The 21788-nt window shown below is 38.4% G+C and overlaps 1 protein-coding gene across 2 annotated transcripts; it reads left to right on the top strand.

Annotated features, from left to right (window-relative positions):
• The first annotated feature begins 4414 nt into the window (after window positions 1-4414).
• crk (v-crk avian sarcoma virus CT10 oncogene homolog) lies at window positions 4415-19181 on the top strand. 2 transcript variants are annotated; one of them, XR_005992660.1, is made up of 4 exons: window positions 4415-4914; window positions 7989-8590; window positions 10062-10432; window positions 13009-13083. XR_005992660.1 is itself a non-coding variant. In XM_041800946.1 (3 exons), exons 1-3 carry the CDS (start codon window positions 4695-4697, stop codon window positions 13141-13143), a joined length of 957 nt encoding a protein of 318 aa, XP_041656880.1. In that variant the 5' UTR covers window positions 4415-4694; the 3' UTR covers window positions 13144-19181. The 2 variants fall into 2 exon arrangements, 1 of the variants encoding a protein (XP_041656880.1); XM_041800946.1 differs by lacking the exon at window positions 10062-10432 and having other exon boundaries at window positions 13009-19181.
• Window positions 19182-21788: the final 2607 nt, after the last annotated feature.

The following is a 21788-nucleotide window of genomic DNA, read 5'->3' as shown; positions in this document are numbered from 1 at the left end:
AGTGTGTAAGGTCCCCCAGCAGTCTAAGCCTATAGCAGTATAACTAGGAACTAGCCAAGCTTAAACCAGCTAAGTCAGCCCTAAACTTTACCAAAAAGGACAGTTTTAAGCCTATTCTTAAAAGCAGAGGTGCTCTGCTGCCCAGATCCTGATTGGTAGATGATTCCAAAGGAGAGGCACCTAGGTACTGGAGGCTCTACCTCCCATACTACAATTTGAGACATGCAGGCCAATATTCAAGGACTTCAGTGTTTGACAGATGTTTTCTCTGCCAAAATAAGTGGGTCACTTTTCTACTTTATGCTTGTATTCCTCATTTTCTAAAACCTGTATCATGGCTGTCACTGATACTTACAATCCGGTTTATTAAGACATGTTTTATGATGTGTGTGTCTGTAATTTGCAAAGGGAGGTTGTCTTTGTGGAGTTCTCAAATTATTACAATAGAAAATGGAAGATTTCCTCTCCTCAAAAACCATATTAATTCATATTATCGTTCAATCTGTGTTTGGAAACATCAGCGATGTTAACAGCCAAAGATATACAAACCTGTGTAAAGATGCTTGGTCCTGCCTGAGATGAGTCTTTAAACTTGGCAAAATAAAGCACTTTTCTTTCATTTCTAATTCCCAGTGTGGCTGTTTTTGCAGATTTAGTGAATATGATCAGAGGCTCCCAAGACCTCTTATAAGAACCATGAACATGGACACTTCTAGCCACCCCAGTTTAATTAATCCATTTATTGACTGACCCCCACCCTCTTTGGTCATTTCAGTGGCTTCAATGGATTTTTGGGGTATTTTTGTCTCCTTTGAGTTGTCATTTTTTTTTTTCTGTCCCTTCCTGGCTCAGTAGGCCCGATCGTTCTTCCATAAAAGGCACGCACACTGCCATCTCGTGGTGGAATATAAGTGGTGCAAACTGTCACTAACAAGAACTGAAATCCCATTCTTTTTCTCCCATCCCATTCTCATCTAAACTTTTTTTTTGCAAAAACAGTGAACATGAGGACAATGAAAGAGAAGAGCATTTTTCAACTAATCAGATCAATTGGCAAGATGTCAGTAACATGACTGGGTATTAAAGGAACATTTTAGAGAGGCAGAGTCTCTCAGAAGTCAAGATGGGCAGGGGTTCACCAATCTGCAAAAAAGAATTTCAGAAAAATTTTCTTCAACATAAAATTGCAAAGACCTTGACTATTCCACCATCAACAGTACATAATATCATCAAAAGATTCAGAGAATGTGGAGAAATCTCTGTGCACAAGGCTGAAGGTCAATACTGGATGCTCATTATCATTGGGCCCTCAGATGGCACTGCATTAAAAACAGGCACTATTCTATACTGGAAATCACTGCATTGGCTTTTGGACACTTCCAGGACTTGTTGTCTTCAACAGAGTTGGCTGTGCCAGTTAAAGCTGTATCAGGCAAAGAAGAAGCCGTATGTAAACACGATCCAGAAACAATGCCATGTTCTTGGGGCCGAACCTCATTTGAAATTATTTGGCAAAATGGAAAACTGTTCTGTGGTCAAATTATTCAAAATGTGAAATTCTTTTAGGAAACCATGGATGCTTTGTCCTGTGGACTAAGCGTATACTGTATGCACACACATATATATATATATATAAATATATATATATATATTTTTTTTTGAGCAGCAGAGCTGAGCATGTGGGTTGCACCAATAAAAAATGTGCCAAATCATCTCTACCAATGCCAAACAGCTGATTCTGCCATAGACTCTTGTCTCTTGGTGGATTGGATGATTGAAGTTTGAAGAAACAAGACATATTGACAATTTAACAATTTATTCATTTAACAAACAGGAGCCTCAGTAGCGTGTGGAAGCACCATACGCAGCCACAACAGCCTGGCACTTCCTCCTCATGCTGGTCACCAGCCTGGTCACACACTGCTGTGGGATGGCATCCCATTCTTCAACCAGCATTTCTCTGGCACGAACAGCACACCCAAGCTGATCCCACAAGTGTTCAATGGGGTTAAGGTCAGGACTGCTGGCAGGCCATTCCATCCTCTCCACTCCCAAATTCTGGAGGTAGTCTCTGATAAACCCCACTCTGTCGGGGCGAGTGTTGACATCTTGGAGGATAGAGCTCTTGCTGACAGGGTGAGAAAATGGTATTCTTGGGGTGCTGTCTTCTTGGGACGCCCACTTCGCGGCCTGTCTCTGACATTCCCTGTTATATGGAACTTGGCCTTCAGTTTGGAGATGGTACTAGGGTTCACTCCAAACAATGCCGCACACAGGAACACCAGCTTGAAGTTGCCCAACCGACGGGCCCTATCCAGATCAGTCAAACGTGGCATGCTGATTTTTGAAGCAGACATCTACTGACTACTGTAGCGGGGCCCATGCTCACAGGTGCTGCCAATCAGGCACCTGATTGGCAGCACCTGGGGGTACCAGAAGCTCAAAACAAAAGTCAATAGCAACAGCAAAATAAGCTGTTTGGCATCGGCAGAGAAGATTTGGCACATTTTTCATGGGCACAATCCACATACTCAGCTCTGCTGCTCATCCCACAAATGCATGATCCTTACAAATGTGGCATAATTTAAAAGGGTAATAAACAGGCTTTCCAACAGTATAAGATTTATTACCAAGAAGCATTGTTACAACAAAGAAATAATGTACCAAACACAAATTTCCTTAATTTTTGTTTTAAGTTTAGGAGAATTTTGAAGGCTGTCCGTCATTTTTACGGGCTGGAATGATGAGGATGAACCTGGGTTTCAGGACACGCACACAGACAGATGCATAGACCTTTTCCATTTTCCTTTTTAATTTTGCAAACATGGACTATCAAGGAGGTTATTTAATCTTTTAAAAAAATCTTGCAGCCAGTGGGCTTTCTCACTGACTTCGACACCATTGATTAGTGGAAGTGCGTCTGTCTCCGTGTTGACAGTGCAGTGAGAGGCTGCTGGAGGTGTCTTTGTAAGTCACAGAGGGATACAGGTTGGCATGCAGATTGTTAAGCGATGAGGAGACTGCATTAACTGAAGACATGGTCTCATAAACAGTGGCTCTTATTAGAAGAAATGTTTTCCTGTGATTTATTTTCTGCACATCTGTGAGCGGCTGCTTTAAAGAATCTTCAGCAGACAAGGCTGAGCATTTACATATATATATTTATAGGAAATGGTGTTCTTTTTATATTTGTTTCTTATAACTATTATTAACATAGGAGTTAAATGATGATAAACCTAAATAAAGTCTGTTATATTACCATTATTATAGGAGTTAAATCAGTCCGACATTGTTGCATGCACGTTTGCAGATGGAGCCTGTGCAGCTGGTGGAGGAGCATGTGATTGTCACAAGCTGTCTTTTCTTGTTTCATTAATATAATTCAGCGGCGGTAATGATAAGAAAACCTGTGGAGCAGACATAAATGTGCAAGGGCATATTATGTCTGTGCTTAGTGATACTTGAATTTGGATCATAAATCAATTTATTAAAATTAATGTTATGTAATCGCTGTGCTTGTTATTCTGAAAAATCACATATTTTTCGTCTACTTGTATTTCCTTAAGTGGAGGACTTGCCTATATTAATATGGCGGCGACACAGACACGATATATTGATGCCGCATTGACCAGCAGGCCGTACGTCAACACCGCCGCCATTTTGCCAGAGCCATTCCTGGGCAAGATGCCTCACATTTCATATAATAACAAAACCCTACCTCCCCTATATACTTGCATTTGTTTATGGAATGGTCTTGCCTCTGGCAATATGGCGGACACGTTGACATATAGCGGCAACTGGCAAACACAGTCAATGAGGGGTCTACATATATAATGTCTATGGGCGGTGATGCATGCAGAAAAAAAAAGATGAAGTTCAGTTCAAGTGACTTCCGCTATTAGAAGACCAGATATGGTGGCGATTTTCCGACTTCCGGTATGGGGTGGAGGTAGTAGGCTGCATCCAGGTCCCTCTCGCCAACCCTGGTCTCCCCTATTTTAAAACCGTGCCTCTCTACAATACTATAAGTCTTTTAAACGTACAACTCAACCTCTGATTTATTTTAAAGGTAAACAAAAACTCCAACAAAGTTTTACACTGACAAAAACAGTAACTTTACTCTCTCGTTAAAGCTGACTTAAGGCTCAAGGCCTGAAAGCAGTTAAAAACAACTTTATTTATTTTGCTGTAGGATCTAAGTAATTCCTTTGGATTTGCAAATGTCCCTTTTGCTAAGTAATGAGTAAATTAGATGTTCATTCAACAATTAACGCTATATGTTTACAAATTTGTAAACTCTTATAAACAGAAAGGACGCTGAATTATATCAACAATGTTTTAAATGGGCGTGAATGTAGCGTTTCCCATTGACCAGGCATCCCTTCCGGTAGATGAGGTCAACTTTTCCCTAGATCCGCCATTTCAGTCCCGGAGTTTCTTGTTGCACATTACTTTTTGAAATTTTCTTTTATTTTGTTATTGTAACTTATACACAGTTAAGTGTTAGATTTATTTAGTGAAACAAGAGTTTTGTCGACTTAAAGGCGTTGCCAGTAACTTGCATAAGTCGCTGAAATTGAAGAAATACACAGTTTCTTCGGGGGTAACGTTAGTCAACCAAAGTTTTTGTATGAGTTGCGGATAGGGAGAGGCGAAGGGGAAAGGCCTCAAGCCTCGGACGGGATTTCGCAGCCATGGCCGGTAATTTTGATGCCGAAGACCGTGGGAGCTGGTACTGGAGGAAGCTAAGTCGCCAAGAGGCTGTGAATCTTTTACAGGGACAAAGGCATGGCGTTTTTCTGGTGAGAGACTCAATCACCAGCCCTGGAGACTACGTGCTGTCCGTCTCCGAGAACTCCAAAGTGTCCCATTATATAATCAACAGCATCAGCAACAACCGGCAATCAGGTTCAGGTAATGTCAAATTATTTATTTCACAGTTTGGCACTTGCCTAAATTTGCTGCGCGTGGTCTACCTACAGTAACTTCTGAATATATTTTCATTTGATCCTGTGTTGCTAGGAATTAGCCGTTACGTCCCACTCTCTTATCAACCCGCGCCGAACGCCATGAAATAACAGACTACGTTTATAAAATCTTGATACATTTGCATTATTCCCGACGTTTATCACACGATACCTGGTGATTTTGTATTTTAAGATGACATCCCTTGATTCGGGGAAGAAATAATGTGTAAATTTAGAGCTGAAATGTAAACTTTTACGTGTTTTACAACGCTTGCTACCGCCCATTTAGCATTAGCTAGCCGCCTAGCTTGGCTAACGTTGATCAGGACAGTGAGCCTCAAGTTTGAACGTTACTGACTGAAACTAAACATGGGTTTATTTATGAGACTCACTCTTAATTTAGCAGAAATTAAAGTGTGACCTGAAAAATTATAGTAAAGAATTATAGTAAAGCATAAGCATCAGTAACATTGTCCAAACCATGCACTGTGTGAATGAGCAACATATGGCTAAATGTGCTACTTTTTAAATGGAGTTTGGTACCATCGAGCTAGCCACCTAAAACCTCTCAGCTTCAGCCTATTAATAGCCATCCTAATGATCGAGTATTAATTTCTCCAGAGGGAGGGTTGAGTGGGAAGCAGGACAGTGGTGTGGAGGTGGACTGGGTTTGTTCCTGCTGCAGGGTTTCAATTGAACTGGGCAAGCTGGGCTGTCACAACTGGTGGATGACTGGTCAGATTGGCGTTTCAGGAATGTCTGTGATCCTGCCCTGTTGCACAAACATAGTCCTGTTTCTTGCAGGTCTGCTGGTGATCTTGTTGCTCTTTTTCCTCACTGGGTTTCCTTAGCACTGAGACATTTTTTTCCTGTCTTCCTATTGCAAAGAAGACATCCATTTTCGAGCATTATGGAAACTAATGTAGTCTAACTTGTTAGAGAAAAACTGACAATAGATGGAGAATTTTCAATTCCACGTTTTGAAATGATACAATTTGTTATTTTAATTATTTCTGGTATTGAAAATAGTTCTAAACATTTAAGTTGTATGGATAATTGTTTAGAAAAGTGGTCAGGAGAGGACTGAATCCATCAACATTTGTTGGCAAAAGTTGGCCCAGTGGTTGGTTTGCAGCCATGTACAGAGGCTTGGCCCACCACTCCTCCCAGTAGCTGCCATCAGGCAGACGGTACAAAGTCCCACTGGCCCAGACCTCCCCTGCAATAACCACCCTTAACAAATACAGTCGGCACTGACTGCACAATACTAGCTTTTATCAGTTGTTGCTCTTATCATTTCCTGCTATTATATGACAGTACTTTGTTTCAGTGTAAGATTTTATTTGTTGTTTCAGCCTTGACAGAAGAGAATTTTTGTAGCCAGTGAGACATGCAATAAAGTTTATCAACCTGTCTGTCCCCAGGTGAGCAGTGCTGGCTTTATCTGACCTGCCGCTCCCTTCCAGTGACTCTCTCTTTCCTTGTGGTCCTGCTCTGTCCACTGTCCTATTAAATAAAGTCAAAATTAAGAAGGCAGGCTATCTTAAACTCTTGTGTACTATCTAAATTGAGACAAAGTAGTGTGCTTACATTCTTTGGTTATCGAACAAAGGGAATTTCCTAATTTAAGGTACCCTTGGGACTTGTATTGTTGTGGCTATTTTATGAAAGTGAGAAAAGAATTGGATTATAATGTTACGTCAAGGTTCAAAACTTGGTTTTGTGACAACCTTGCATTCAAGAAATAGACGTTTTTTTAACCACTAGCATGTATGGGTAAGCAGAACACATTTAGGAGAACCACCCCTTTTTAAAGAAAATAATTAGATGTGGCTAGAAATTTAGTGCCAATATTTTGAGTGATTTGCACAATAGTGACATTAAACCGGCTTTATGTTGAGCATCTGCTTCCCTGGGCCTAAATCAGGACAATAAGCCAAACTGAGTCACATCAGATTTGATTCATTGTCTGAAAAACCCTGACTATTAATATCCAGTGTTTACTGTAAAATGTGCCGTCTACTCCCACACTATTTTTTTTTTACATATTTGATAGGATCCCTGCAATTTGTATGAACCAAATCTGGTCTATCTGTGCTGTTGTATTAGACCAGTGGTCCCCAACCTTTTTTCTTTAGCATCCCCCTTACTCATAGCTAAGAAAAGCTAAGCCTCCCCAAGGACCCACTTGGAAAAATGAAACATCAATTTTATTTTTCACTGAGTGAGAGGAAAACAGCATCACATAGTATGATTTTCTTTCACACAGTTGGCTATTTTCATCTTTAATCTAAAAAATGAACAGATCATCTTTATTCGTATTTTTAGACCCTACAGTCATAATAATGAATAGATTATATCTAATTTTGTTCTAGTGCTGCAGTTGAAAGCCCAGTCAGACAATGCTTGTTTACTGGGACTGATCAATAAGGAAGTAATTCTGATTTTATCCCAGAATTTTCTCATTATCATTTGAACTGAGAGACATTTCTGCAGACTGAGACTATCCAGCCTTTTTTTCTTTGTTTGAGTTTGGTTTCGTGTAAAGGTTTGACATCACAATGTTATAAATTTAGGACTTAAAAATCTGAAATATTTAAGTTTATAATGTCCAAATTCACAACTCTAAGCTTGGAAGTTTTGAGTTTGGTTTCTTATATATAACTTTATAATCTCTATTGTTGTTGTTTTTATTTTTTTTTTTCTAAAAATGAGTAGATCCCCTCTATTTATTATCTTTTAGTGTGACCTTAATAGACCCATCATATACTATATTTTGACTCATGATTTTAAAAAATTTTGAAAGCATTGGAGTAGACAGACACCTCAAGTCCAAGAATCACACAATTATTAACTATTTTTTCAAGTTATTTGTTAATACATTTTTGCATATATTGATGAGTTAATGTACCTAACAGATGTGTATTTACAATAGAAACTTCTGGAACTAGATTGAAGAGTATCATTAACCCAACTGCTTTTTTAGCTAAGTAACCAACCCTGTCTCCTTTTCCCTTCCAGGTTTGGCTCCTCCTAGATTTCGGATCGGGGATCAGGAGTTTGATGCACTGCCTGCTCTGCTAGAGTTTTATAAGATCCACTACCTGGACACCACCACCCTAATAGAGCCCATAAACAAGGCCAGGCATGCAGGGTTCATTAGCTCCACTGCTGGCATCCCACAGCAGCCCGAGGAGGCTGAGTATGTACGGGCGCTGTTTGACTTCCCTGGTAATGATGAGGAGGACCTCCCTTTCCGCAGAGGAGACATCCTGCGTGTCCTGGAGAAGCCCGAGGAGCAATGGTGGAATGCTGCGAACCAGGAGGGCCGAGCAGGGATGATCCCTGTGCCCTACGTGGAGAAGTATCGGCCTGCCTCGCCCACTGCTGCTGGCGTTGGCCCCCCTGTTGCGGGGACTGGACAAGTGGGGCATGTTGGAGGGGTAGCAGGCAGCACAGATGGAACAGGGACCCCACAGGCAAACCCACTGGGGGACCCAGGCCAGTATGCTCAGCCTGTAGTCAACGCTCAGCTCCCTAACCTACAGAACGGACCTGTCTACGCCCGAGCCATTCAGAAGAGGGTGCCCAATGCCTATGATAAGACGGCGCTCGCTCTGGAGGTAGAAAGCCCACCCACTATTCATGTCTCCAACACTGTTCCTCTATTGACTGATAACCTCTTTGAGTTTCTGTTTTCTGCCTCAGCTGTGGTAGTGTAGATTGTCCTGATTGTTTATGGCTTACTCATGCATGTAAGCATACACACAAAGTATCTTTACAAATGGGAGCCGACGGCGTAGAAGACACCCACAGCAGAGATGACTCTATAGACAATGAGACACAGATCCTTTACAGTGGCCTCTCTTTAGATGCTCCATTGGATTAATGTGAGTTTAACATTGTACATTCATCACCGTCAGAGACCACTCAAACAAGGCGCTTTGTTTGTTTACTTGGAGTAGATAGATAAACAGTGTTTTCTCAGATTAGATTGTAAAATGCAAACATTGTTGGAAGTAAATAGAGACTGTCTTACATCATTTAGTCTGTGTTCAGTCCTCTGAGGACATCCAGCAGTGATCTGAGCTGACATAAGGTGATGTTAGACCAAAGTGAATGGGACTCCTTAAGGTATCCCTCACTGTGGAGCTCCCCAAAAGAAAACGGCCAATAATATCAGGCATTCCTAACAGGAAGATCCCCCTGTTGAATGGGAGAGGGACGCCAAGTCTGACGTAGGGTGGTCTATTATGGCAAAAATCATAATGATGATTAGTTTGATTGATGATAAATATTATTAATGGCTGATTTTACATCTGCTTGACATGTATTTGTTGAACCTAAATACTCTTAAAAATGTAATATTCTGAAAACTTTGAAAAAAGAGTAATAATCTAAAATAAATAACAAGAAAAAAACATTTGAATATATACATGCATAGGGAGAGATGATTTATAAAAAACAAAGTCAGTATGCCATGCCGCACAGTAATCATGTAATCTGGATCATCTCTTTCACAGTCGTAGGAAGTCATTGTACTTGAAATTCAAAGTTGATTAATTTCCCAGCACTAGTCTTACACTATAATGACAGATTTACCTTTGTAACATTGCAGTGCGTAACTGTATCAATGAAAGGGCAGGAAAAACCTACTGGTAAGCAGAAGCAGAGCACAGTGCTGTTTCACTGCATGCACACATGAATATCATGTTCACATGATATAAAGTCATCACCCCTCTTTGCTTGTCCATGGTGAATATTCCTGACTGTGGCTTCATGCCTTCATACATCAACTCACTCAGACTTTACTGGGAAATTTCTAAAGGGGCAGGAAAAAAAGTCAGAACAAAAATAAAAGACAGGGTTTGCATAAGGGATGCACGTGAATAGCATTACCTTTTCTTAGATACCAGTAGGGCGGCTTTATGTAAAAATGTTAGGAACCACTGGACAAGTTGATAAAAAAGAAATATAATTTGTGTTTACTTGTCCATAGAACTTGACAAGTTTACTCAACCAGTCCGACCTGAATTTTTCACGAAATTTTCTGGCGTGTTGAGTGAGCGGGTGCACATGGTTTCTCTTGTGCAGGAAGAGTACCATCTCTGCAGGGATGTCCATCAAGATCCCCATCAGTGTCAAACACCAGGGACCTCCCTTGTCCCTTGAGGTGGTTAAAGCATACGCTGTTGCACAAAGTAACATGAACAAATCTACACTTAAGGCGTTTTTGTACACATTGTTAGATAGTTACTTTATTAATCCCAAGGGAAATTCAACAATGCTTACATATAAGAACAAATCCCACTTAATAATTGGTTTTATTTTAAATTTAACTCTTTCAAGGATGTTATTTGGACTCATTTTCAAACTTCTGTGTATTCTTTTGGAGAGCATGCTGCAACCCCAACCCTCTGAGGGGTCCCGACCCCCACTTTGGGAACCACTGCTCTAAACTGAAGGTATATTATTATTATTACAGTCCCTGGTTTTTACAGTGTAAACTCAAGAAAAAGGCGCTGTCCTGCAACTGCAGTTTGAAGTGCAAAGTAGTTCCCCATGGCCTGCAAATGCCTCATGCATTCACATCATAAACACTGTGTATCGCATCAACAAACGGATGCTCAATGATTCTAGCCTGACATCAGCTGAAACGCTTCACAGGAGGTACATGCTAAAAAATGAGTAATTGAACTGTTTGTCCAGAGCTTCTAAAGCATGCTCATCAACAACCATGGTGCTATTTTTGCTTATGAACTCCAGCTGACCTGTAAACTAGCTGGTCGCAGTTCTGGAACAGGACACAATGGAAACACTGGCCTGTACTGAATGGTACGGTTTGCTTAAAGCCCTCTTTCCCCAAATTGACTACAGTGCACTGATTTGCATGCTGAACCTTTAGAGGCATCTGTATGAGCCACCGTCAAATTCAGTTAAATTACATTTTACCTTTAGAGTTTGAAGTTGGTACTAAACTTTAAACTCAGCTACCTCTTAAATTCTTCATCTGTCATTTGTTTGGCTTCTTCATGTTCTCTTAGAGCTGCTTAGTTTATATGACACTTCTTAAGACAGGCGACACGCTGACATTTAGTTTGGAATAACAAAAGCGAAGCACTGTGCATGTTCATGTGTCTGACACGGAGCAGACTAGATGACTTAACACTGTTTTAAACCTCCACTGATGTTGCAATATATTTGTTCAGCCTGTAGAGGTAAACACCAAGTGAAATCAGGATTCACAGTGATGCACACGATGCTGTCACTGCAGTTAAGTCTATTTGTTATTCCTTAGCTAGCAGGGTTGTTTTGACTATTAATCCCTTAAACTACTACTGCTGTCTGCGGTCTAGAGCCTGAAAGTCCTTTGAGTTTCATGTACTTGCTGTAATTTACCTCAAAAGTTTCCTACAAAAAATAAACAAGTGTCAGACAGTCCTCAAAGGTTGCCCTTTATAAAGAAGTTAAATACACAGCAAAATTGACATTGTTAATTAAACTCATGTAAAGTGAAGTTTAACACTTTTAAAGTGTTTGTTTGTCCACACCGCATATAGTTAAACTACACTTTTGAAAATGTTATTTTACAATGACAGAGCTGCAGTAACTCTTGAAAATCTGCAACAAGATATAAACACTCCAGTTTTTGCCACAGCTATTTTGGGATGTGATATGAAATCATTTTCTAGCTGTGTGCTACTGTGTTAACCTTGCAAAGCAGATGTATTCGCCCGTTTCCGTGTTTCTCACTGGCAAATCCATCTTGCAAAGCTCTCGTCTGAACCATTTGGGCCCTGTTAGAAAGTGACAGGACCAATCAACGACGAGGGGCTGTACTTTCAGGTGTGGCGGAGCTGTGACGTAAGCAAGCAGCAACAAGAGGCCAGTTTGAATTATGTTGGGAGACATTAACCTGGATGCTGCTAAAGCACCAGTTTTATCAGAAATTGAAGACATTTCTTCGTTAAAATCAGAACAAAGATCCTCATTGAGTTGTTTTCTTTTCAGAAATGACAAAAGTTGTGTACTGACATGTCTACAGTTGCCATGGTTCATGTTATGCAGTTCTCTATGGAATTTACTCCTCGGTAGCAGCTACGTCACTTGTTTTGTTGCTCTGATTGGTCCGTAAAGGTGTGACAGACAGAACGTTCATCCAGTCACCCAGGTTTTTTTTTTTTTTTGCAAAGCCACTTTCCTTTCCAGAGATAAACAAAGTACAAGAGTATTTTACTCAAGTATAAGTACAGTTCATCTGTTTCAAACCTACTTAAGAAGAAGTAGAAATGCTGGTTTTAAAATTTACCCAAAAGTACATGTACCCAAAAAATGCTCAATTACCGTAATGTGAGCAAATGTAATTAGTTACTTCCACCCCTACCACATTTCAACAAGAATTGGGACACCCTAACACTACACGTGAAAGCACAAATATAGGGGTAGGGATATGTGGCAGGGACAAGGTGTGTATGGGGATCAAGTGTGCACAATGCTGCAAACCCATATTTTATGTAGTCAAGAGACTTTTGCAAACTCTCTTAGGTTCCACTTGGAATTGCCTTTTTTACAAGGCGTCACTGATTTAAATAGTCACAATTTATGTTATAGAGATACATGAATTTCAAGGTAGTTTTATTGTTTTAATCACAGACCAATATTTTTCTAATGTCTTAATGCTACAAAAATATGAAGTATCAAGGTTATCAAAAGAAGTCAGGTTTGAGTCTGGACATTTTAATTCAGCTAGTGCTTGATAAAGGCAAAACACAGTAATCCCTCTCATTGAAACTGTCCCAGTATATCAGTCAAATATGGATGTCTATTTGTGTGTTTCCTGTCCTGCTATTGTAAAGAGGAAGATGGGTCAATCAATGCTTTTCTTTAAGCGTGCTTGGTAGAATTAAAGTCAAGCATTGAACCTGTATTGATGGTTTCGACTTCCATAAACATATTCCCAGTTAAACAAAGCAGAGTGAGAAAATGGGTTTTTTTGGCTCTTGTATGTCATTTTGATGAGAATTTTTTTTATCATTCACAGGTTGGAGACATGGTAAAAGTGACCAAGATCAACGTGAACGGCCAGTGGGAGGGTGAGTGCAAGGGCAAAAGAGGCCACTTTCCCTTCACTCACGTCCGACTGCTGGAACAGCACCATCCTGAAGATGAGAGCTGAGAAACACACCTGACGTCGAGCAGATCCCTTTCCTCTTGTGACCATTTCATCATGCTCGGAAAGGAAAAATTTTAAACAAGCACACAGTGTATATGGACCTATGAATCAGTCAGAAACTCCTGGCTCTGCTGATGCAAAGACATGTTGGAAGATCTTTTTATTTTAAAGAGTTTACACTAAGGTTACACTGATATCGGTTGACATATATTGGCTGTCTTTTAAGACAGAATCAGATTTTAAACGAAAGGTTTTCTCCTTTATGACAGACACCAAAAGTCCTAGAAGTCTGCAGTTAGTTATGTTTTAGATACCAGCGTTGACAGGTGTTATATATATAAATGCTAAATGCTAGTGCATCTGTAGCAAAACTGTGCAGCATAATCAATTGCAGAAATCGGCTTGTAGAGTCTTAACCCGTCAGCTATCATGCAAGGCAAGGCAGGTGCATCTTTTACAGCTCATTTTATACACTGAGGCATCTCAAACTGCTTTGCAGAGTAGAACTACAAAATACAAAACAGACATACAATTAAAGGAAGAAGAACAATCAACTGGAGGTGACCAGTAAGTCAAGCAGAGTTAGAAAAAAACATGCAGTTTTAATTTCCTTGTATTTCTTTAACGGACTCGTGTATAAACAAGACTGTTTTAGGATATGAAAGAATTATCCTGCCTTAATTCGATGGCTAGTTTTGTTTTCTGGCTGGATTGAAAGCTGTCAATTTATTCTTCCAAAAACTTTGCATTAAAAGTTTGACTGCATCTGCTTCCAGGTAAACATGGCTGCTTTTGTGGTGTGAAACCAAAGCAGATGGTAACTAATGCTGTCAAATACATATTAATACAACCTTTTAGAACAATATAAAGTGTTATTTTTAATGATCAATGGCATCAAAGACTACTGAGATGTAAAATAACGGGAAAAGCTCAGATCTTCAGTCATTTTCTAACTAAAAACTAAATTAGCTTAGCGTAAGAGCTGCAGCACTCCATCCAAACTCAAATGGTATTTATTACGCCTGTTAAGAAGAGCTGGTGACTGCCAGTCTCTGTAAACACCGCAGGTGTATTGTGTTTACTTTAGAGTGAGATTAATGGCTGCAGACCACAATACTACTCAAATCTACTAGACCTCTGAATATATCAGACGTGCATTTCCTCATTCAAGTCCCTCACCGTGGTCGAACGAATGCAACACAGTGCTACATCCCTGCTCAGCTTCTTTGAAAGAACTGCAGTATAATCAACGGCTGCTCAATATTTATTTACTTATTTACATAACATGCTCAGTTTTCTTGCCACGGTTTCCTTGAAACAATTAAGCAAGAATTTTGCCGAATTTTAGTCGAGTGGCACTTGGGTAGATTGTTGCACAGCGATATCTCCACAGCACGTCTCACATCTGTATAGGCCACAACAGCTACGGCTTAGACTTGATGCAGAAGTATAGACCAGGCTTACGACTTCCACTGTGGTTGCTTATAGTACTGAAATTGGTGTCAATGTTATTGTATTTTTTGTAGTATCATATCCAAGTCTAGTGTGGTATTGTGACAACCTTCGTCTGCAAGTAGGATTTAAACAAGATATAATTTCATCATGGATTCAACTTACTATTGGCAAATTTATCTGCTGACCAGGGGCTGTTAAGCTGATCTTCTGAATGATCTTTATAATCAATGAATATGTAAACACAAAGCAGTTCAACAGCTTAACATATTTAAACACTTGCATGACAAGCACCAGCCAATAATAAGTCCAAGAGACATTCTACATGTTTATTTAAAAGCCTCTGGTGAAAATCTGATAGGCATCATTTGAATTAAACTGGTGTGGTTTGGTCTTGACTAATAATGCCTTTAACGTTTTATTTCTTAAAACTCCTCCTTAGAGGTTTGACCAAGCTATGAAATAAACTAAAATCAATATTGATGCTTCTTAATGAGGTGCAGAAACAAATAAGACCTTCGGAATAACCATCCACTGTTACAAAATGGTGCACTTTTTGCTGCAGTGCACGTCTCGGACAACGTGACAACAGCATGCTGCATAAATATGCTTTTGATCTATTTCGCATGGTGAAATTCTCAATAAGTGAAATATTTTACTATTAGAATAACGCAGGGCTGGACTTTTGAGATAAGCAGACCAAGCAAGAGTTTTTGTCTTTGTTTCACATCCAGTGAACCAAACTCCTGGTGACAAAGTGTCCACGGGGACAGAATCAGAATCAGCTTTATTGGCCAAGTATGTGTGCACATACAAGGAATCTGACTCTGGTAAGTTTTGCTCTCTTGTACTAAAAAAAATGTGAGGTTTTGAGGTTTTACTTAAACAGCTTTGGCTTCACACCGCATTTCATGATGCCATTAACTACTGTAATGTAATAAGATTTTAATAGACTAAAAAGCCGTGGGAGGCACATTTTTCAAGCTACAATATTTGCTGATTGTCAGCTTGAATCCAAAATGAGTTTTATTTGGCTCCAGTAACCGATATCAGTCCAACCGTAGTTTACACGCCTCCAGCCCAATATTGAAGTCTACATCACTCACACTCATCAGTCGACTCTCCTCTTCCTGTGGTATCTGTGTATCACCACCCACTGCTTTCATTCATACACAGACGGGGGGAAAAATCGATAACAGACAGGAGACAAAACACTCGGCTTCTCTCCCAGAACCATGACTCAGTGTGTTTTTGCAGAGCCAGACTGTGAACGAACGGCGGAGAGAAACAAGCAGAGAGCTGCTTTCCTGAAGACTCTGTTTTAAGATAAAGATGAGATGACTTCACCGACTTTTGACATCCCACACTACAAACCAAGTCCTCTTTTTTTTTTGTACTAAAAGTGGAAAATATTATGATAAATGGACTATATATACACACCTTACATGCTAAAAACTTTAAACATTATTGTCCTTATTTCTTTTCCTTCTTTTACCAGAGACTGTACACCATTTATTTTATGTTCCTTTTTTTAAACACTATTCAGCGCCAAATTAGAAGACTTCTGATGCAGCAGTTTGAAAGAACAAAAGAAGCATCCTCACAAGGAGGAAGACAAAGATCCCCTGAGGCTGTTTTTAGAAGATAAGAGGAGAAAGGTTGATGTTATTTTTGGCTTCCAGTAGGTTATTTATGACTCTTTTATCTGGAGATGCTTTCAGGATAAGATCTTGCCTCAAACACTAGTGCTATTTCTTTTCTCTGTTTAACAGGTAGAACCAATGTTGTGTGATTTCCAGTGCCAAAAAGATGCCACGATTTGCTGAAGGTGTATTGTGTCTTATCAGGTTTTATCACATATTTGAATACAGATTTTGTTGATACAACACATAGAGCTTATATTAACACACAAAGACCCCACTGAGCTTTAGGAATGGGCATTATTATAACAAAATATTACATCGGTTACCTTGACATGACAACCCATACCAATAGTGGACATGATTTAATTCATTTAAGCTCCCTTCTTAAGATGATATCTAGCAACTGGAGTATATTGCTGCCTAAAATTCAACTCCGTCTCAACAACATCCAATTTTTGATTTTAAATGCAAATTTTGTCAGAAAAAATTCACTTGATTGGCGGTATGCAAATGGTCTTCTTATCATAGACTGCAGTAAATGAAAAGATCAAACCCTGGTAGTGCATGCAGGAGCTTGTCTACTTCTTTGAACCAGATTATGTCAGATTAAAAAAAATTAAAAAAAATTCAGTTCAAGGTTTTTTTTATACCCTCAAAGGTAAATCTATTGTACAGATGGAACATTTCAGCAGTCCAAAATAAAAACACACAACAGCTATAAAAAGTCAATGCTCAAATGAAGTCCGGACAAATTAAGTTAAAAAGTTTAGTACAAATATCCTTGTATCTTGTGCCAGCCGTGTTAAGTTGTCATGTTTTTGTAGCTTGTTTTTGTCTCCTCTTACGCTGGCTGCACACTAGATAATTTTTTAAATATTACCTGACTTTAAAAACAAAGAATCTCACAGATATGAGGACAGATTTTTCAATCAATCCTTGTTTATACAGCCCCAATTCACAACTGAAGTTATCTCAAGATGCTTTTTTTTTTTTTTTTTTTTTTAAACATTTGTGCATCCCTAATTAGTGGTAATGATTTCACAGTGGAGATTCCACGCACAAAAACAAACAAACAAATGAACTTGGAGGACAGTCGTCCACAGCTAGTGTTCTGGCGTGCATTATAAATGCAGCGAAAAACAAAATATGAGGAAAAGATTTACAGGTGAAATCCTGGCTGAGAAGACTGTATAGTATTGTTTATGTTTGCTGCCATGTTTTTTTTAACTAAAGCAACATCCTGTTGGTGATATTTCTCAAATATCAAACACATTTGATATTTACAATTCCAGATCTGAAAATCAAGCAGGAGCATTAAAATAATTCCATTGACACCAGACAATTGAGGATTATTTAGGCAAGTAATCAGTTGCGTCAAGCCGGAGGACAGATCTGTTTAAGGCAGAAAAATTGGCCCTGCATTGGGCCTAAAATCATCTAGTGTGTACCAAGCCTTAAGAGCAACAATATGACAACCAGAATGAAAAAGCTCACAATTTAAGAGATAGGAGCAGTCACAGAGAAAGAGTTTGCCTTATGCTGTGGCTCCACAGAATACAAACCTGTCAGCTTGTGTCAAGCAGATTGAACCAGCTCTACCAAGTTCCTTGATAAGATGAAACCATAAAAGTGTCCACTACTGAAAGAGTGTGTCTTTCTACAGCATAGAAACACCTGTACAAAAATGTTCCTAAAGCAGGTAGAGAAATGTTGAGATTTCCCTGCATTTGGTGGACAATGAGATGGTTGTAAAATAGTTGTAACATCAATGAGATTGATGTAACACTATGTCAAGTTACAGTTACACTGTTTTAAAGAGAATGGAGCATACTGAGGTGGTATTATTCTATATTAAGCAAATACAAGTAAGACTTTTTGGTAGAGCCCTTTCTGCCAACTTCTTCATGAAACATAAATGCCAAAAATCCTTGTCTCCACATTAGGACCTTCTTTTTTGACAGACTCACACAGCACATGTGAGTCTTTCCTAGTCACTTGGGAGGATCTGCATTGTTGCGCCCTCTCTACCTCATGTCTGCTGTTGAAAATGATGAAGAGTTTTTAATAGGAATTTACAGGCCTGAAATGTAAACCTTTATATTTCCGTCAGTATTTTTTTTTAATGCTAACACAAACAACACAGCAAAATACTTTCTCACTTAAAAATCACTTTTGTTTTTGGGTAAGGTGCAGAAACAAATACCTATGCATAAAAATAGTCAAGTTTTCACTTCCCACATTACAGGTATTAATATGTGTGATAAAGAGAGTATGCTGAGAAGATGTGGGTGTATAACATGGGTTTGGTTGTCTTTAAGTGTAAAACAGTACATCTGAGGCAAGCTCTAACATGCAGCATTCTCTGTGCTTATTTGCCAGTTGCATTGAGTGTGAATGACTTGCTGACACCGACTGTATCTATAAAATAGATGCAATCAAAACAACATATAAATTCCTTGTGCTGTATATGTGCCATAAGATATCCCAGTTGTACACTATAGGAAAAAGTGCAAGAACTGTGCTCTTTGCTGTTTTTTATGTCTCTATACCACATCTGAGGACAGGTTGGAAAAAAAAATATAACAAATGTGTTGATTTGTGGACATTTAAGGGTGAGTCTGCATCAGGTCTATGGACCTGCAGAGTTTTTAAAAAAAGAGATTTACCCAAGAACAGGAGTAAAGAATAGTTTTTTGCATTGGTATGAAGACAATGTTCATTCATTTGACGCATGATATCCTGAAGTGTAATCTGAGTTTACATCATGTTTAAAATTGTGAAATTGCCCATCCATTTCTTATTATTGGGACTCAAATTTAAGGAAATTATTTTTTGTATGCAACATAAATGCCATATTTTTTTTATTTTTACATGTTAATGTAAATTTGATCCATACCTGTAGGTAATATACAGCCCTGTGTATATTAATAAACACATGCAACCATTTTTATGTCCCCATTGTCTGAATTTCTTTGTAAAAGCTGTAAATGTGTAGTTGATTGTCATGTTTTTCTGTATTAACATGAGGTTTTTAAACTATTTCTTGTGAAACATCATGGTAAGGGCGCAGCTATTAATAATTCCATTTTGGATTATGTGAATATGATTATTTTTAAGACCTTATTTTCCAGATTGAATCATCAAAATAGGGATGCATGATATCAGCATGATGTTGATATCTGCTGATATTTCCAACTGATATTTTGGCTATAAAATCTGCCTATATAAGCTGTAAAAATTAGCCATATGACCAAAAAAAGTTAGAGTTTGGGGCTGGAGAAGCACACTCATGTCATCGGAAAACTTAATTTATTCATCATTCCTTGCCATCTGCTTGAAGGGCTGAAAGTTTTTCATCAAAAGACTTAAAACTGTTATAGGACTTCATTTTTATTGATGTTGGTATCGACCAAAAAAAAAAAAAATGGAAATATGCTTATCTGATAGTAGTAATAATCAAACATTTTGCATCAGTACACAAAAGAGAAAACAGCTTTATCACATCATGATGCCAAAATGACAAATCCTGACATTGGTTTTATTTTGTCAAACCACCAGCTCAAACCCAAAGATGGTTGTTTTTTTCTGTCATTAATGACATTAATGTCTAAACAAATCCCCACACAGAAGAAGCTGTAACATAAAACAGTTGATACTTAAATTTCAGAAGTGATTTTAAAGGTACCCTTCATATTAGGAGATGCTAATTTCATTAGTCTAACATTAGTGTAACATTAATGTCTTTATATTTATGTTTAACAAAGAAATGCACTACATTTACATTTTGAGAAAACTTAAAAGGATGCACATGTAGGCTTCTGTTTCGTGTGTCAAAAAATGGGCAGTGATGTCATAATGGCTGCAATGCTCCTCCTACTGAGTGCCATCATTAAGACCTTTTTAAATGGTAGTGCAGTTTTAGTGAAGATGACAATTAGGAAAAAGTAAGTAATTTAAATTGAGGTGATTCAGCCATTTGACATCAGCTAATGGTTGTCAATGTCCTTTTTTTACATTTCCTCAAAAATGTAGAAATGCAGTGCATTTCTTTGCGCAACATACGTGTGAAAGACACATTCATCCAGTATTTTTTGATATGCAAGATCCTCTTCAGTCTATCCTCACAATAGTAGATGATTTTATGTCTTGGTAGATATGACTCCCAACTATTTGCACAGCTCTACTATAACAATGATGGGTGAAAGCCAAATATTTTTGGTGTTCCTAACACACAAAATGAATCTGAAAATATTTAGTAATATTTAAATAATCATAATTAAAAATCATTTTGATATTCTAAACACAGGTGGCTCTATTTGTTCTGTTGAAATATGTTATTTTAAGCCTCTTCACTCTATTTTTCTTTTTTAAATGACCTTTACAAAGTGATGTCTGAGGATTTCTCTCAGATTGCTGCAGCAAACTGTTGCCTTTGAGAGAAAATATCTTCTTTTATAGATTGTTTATCATAAGTTGCAGTGCCAGAACTGATAATTGCAGACCTATAAATATCTTACTTTTTTCAAGGGATGATGATAAGATGTGCACCCTATCTCCTCCGCAGCTTCAAGAAGCTCTAGCTCGTTTTTTCAATATATATTTTTGCAATTTTACATTTTACTTGTTGCTAAAGTACTATGTAGCTACGGAGGAATTTTACAGTAGCATATGATCTTTCCTTATTGGCAAGAACAAATAGAGAATAGACCTTTGACCAGGTTGCTTAGATAAAGTCACCACTCTATAATAAATTACACAGAAAACTGACATGGTTCATTTAACTCATATAAAGTCACATTTAACTCAACAAGTATCCATTTTGGTCCACACTACACATAAATAAACTACACTTTTGAAAGTCTTCAGTATTTTACTGTATGACAGCTGCAGATACTCTTGAAAATCTGGGGTAAGGTGGGTCTCCCCTGACAAGAACAAAGCAGAGAGTCAACCTCACAGCAAGGCAGTGCAGAATGATGAAGAACATGCACGATGCATCAAGGCCCTTTAAAGTCATAGGTGTGAACTCTAACCCAGTGGAGAACTTCACTCATGGTGCAAATATGTACATCAAAAACAGCAGCCAGTCGAGGTAGAAAACTACAAGACAATTGTGCTCACGTAAAAGTACAATTAGTCTGTTTAAAACTTACTTAAGTAAAAGTAAAAGTGCTGATTTAAAAATGTACTTTAAAAGTACAAGTAAAAAACACTCATTTGGGTAAATGTAAATAGGGAAATAAAGAGTTTTAATATGCAGTACGCAGTGTTGGGCGCGAATACAAAAGGCTTTTATTGATAATAATAGTGCTTTTTTATAGCTATTTTAAAACAAGCATTGACAAATTGGCACAGGGGACATGTGGGACTTAAGGATTGTTTGAGTCGACATGTTACAAATTAAACGCATAGTATTCGCCGAATGGCAAACTACGGCTGATTAAAGTAATAGAGATTAGACATATAGAAAACACAACGTAAAAAGAGAGAAATTTTAACACTTAATTGGCCGCTATTAAAACTGAGTTCGTTGGAGCGGTCTCCAAGAGTGGT

This window comes from Cheilinus undulatus, linkage group 12 (assembly GCF_018320785.1).
Source record: "Cheilinus undulatus linkage group 12, ASM1832078v1, whole genome shotgun sequence".
Taxonomy (NCBI): domain Eukaryota; kingdom Metazoa; phylum Chordata; class Actinopteri; order Labriformes; family Labridae; genus Cheilinus; species Cheilinus undulatus.
The sequence above is the reverse complement of the archived record's forward strand: the minus strand, read 5'-3'. Positions and strand labels throughout refer to the sequence as shown.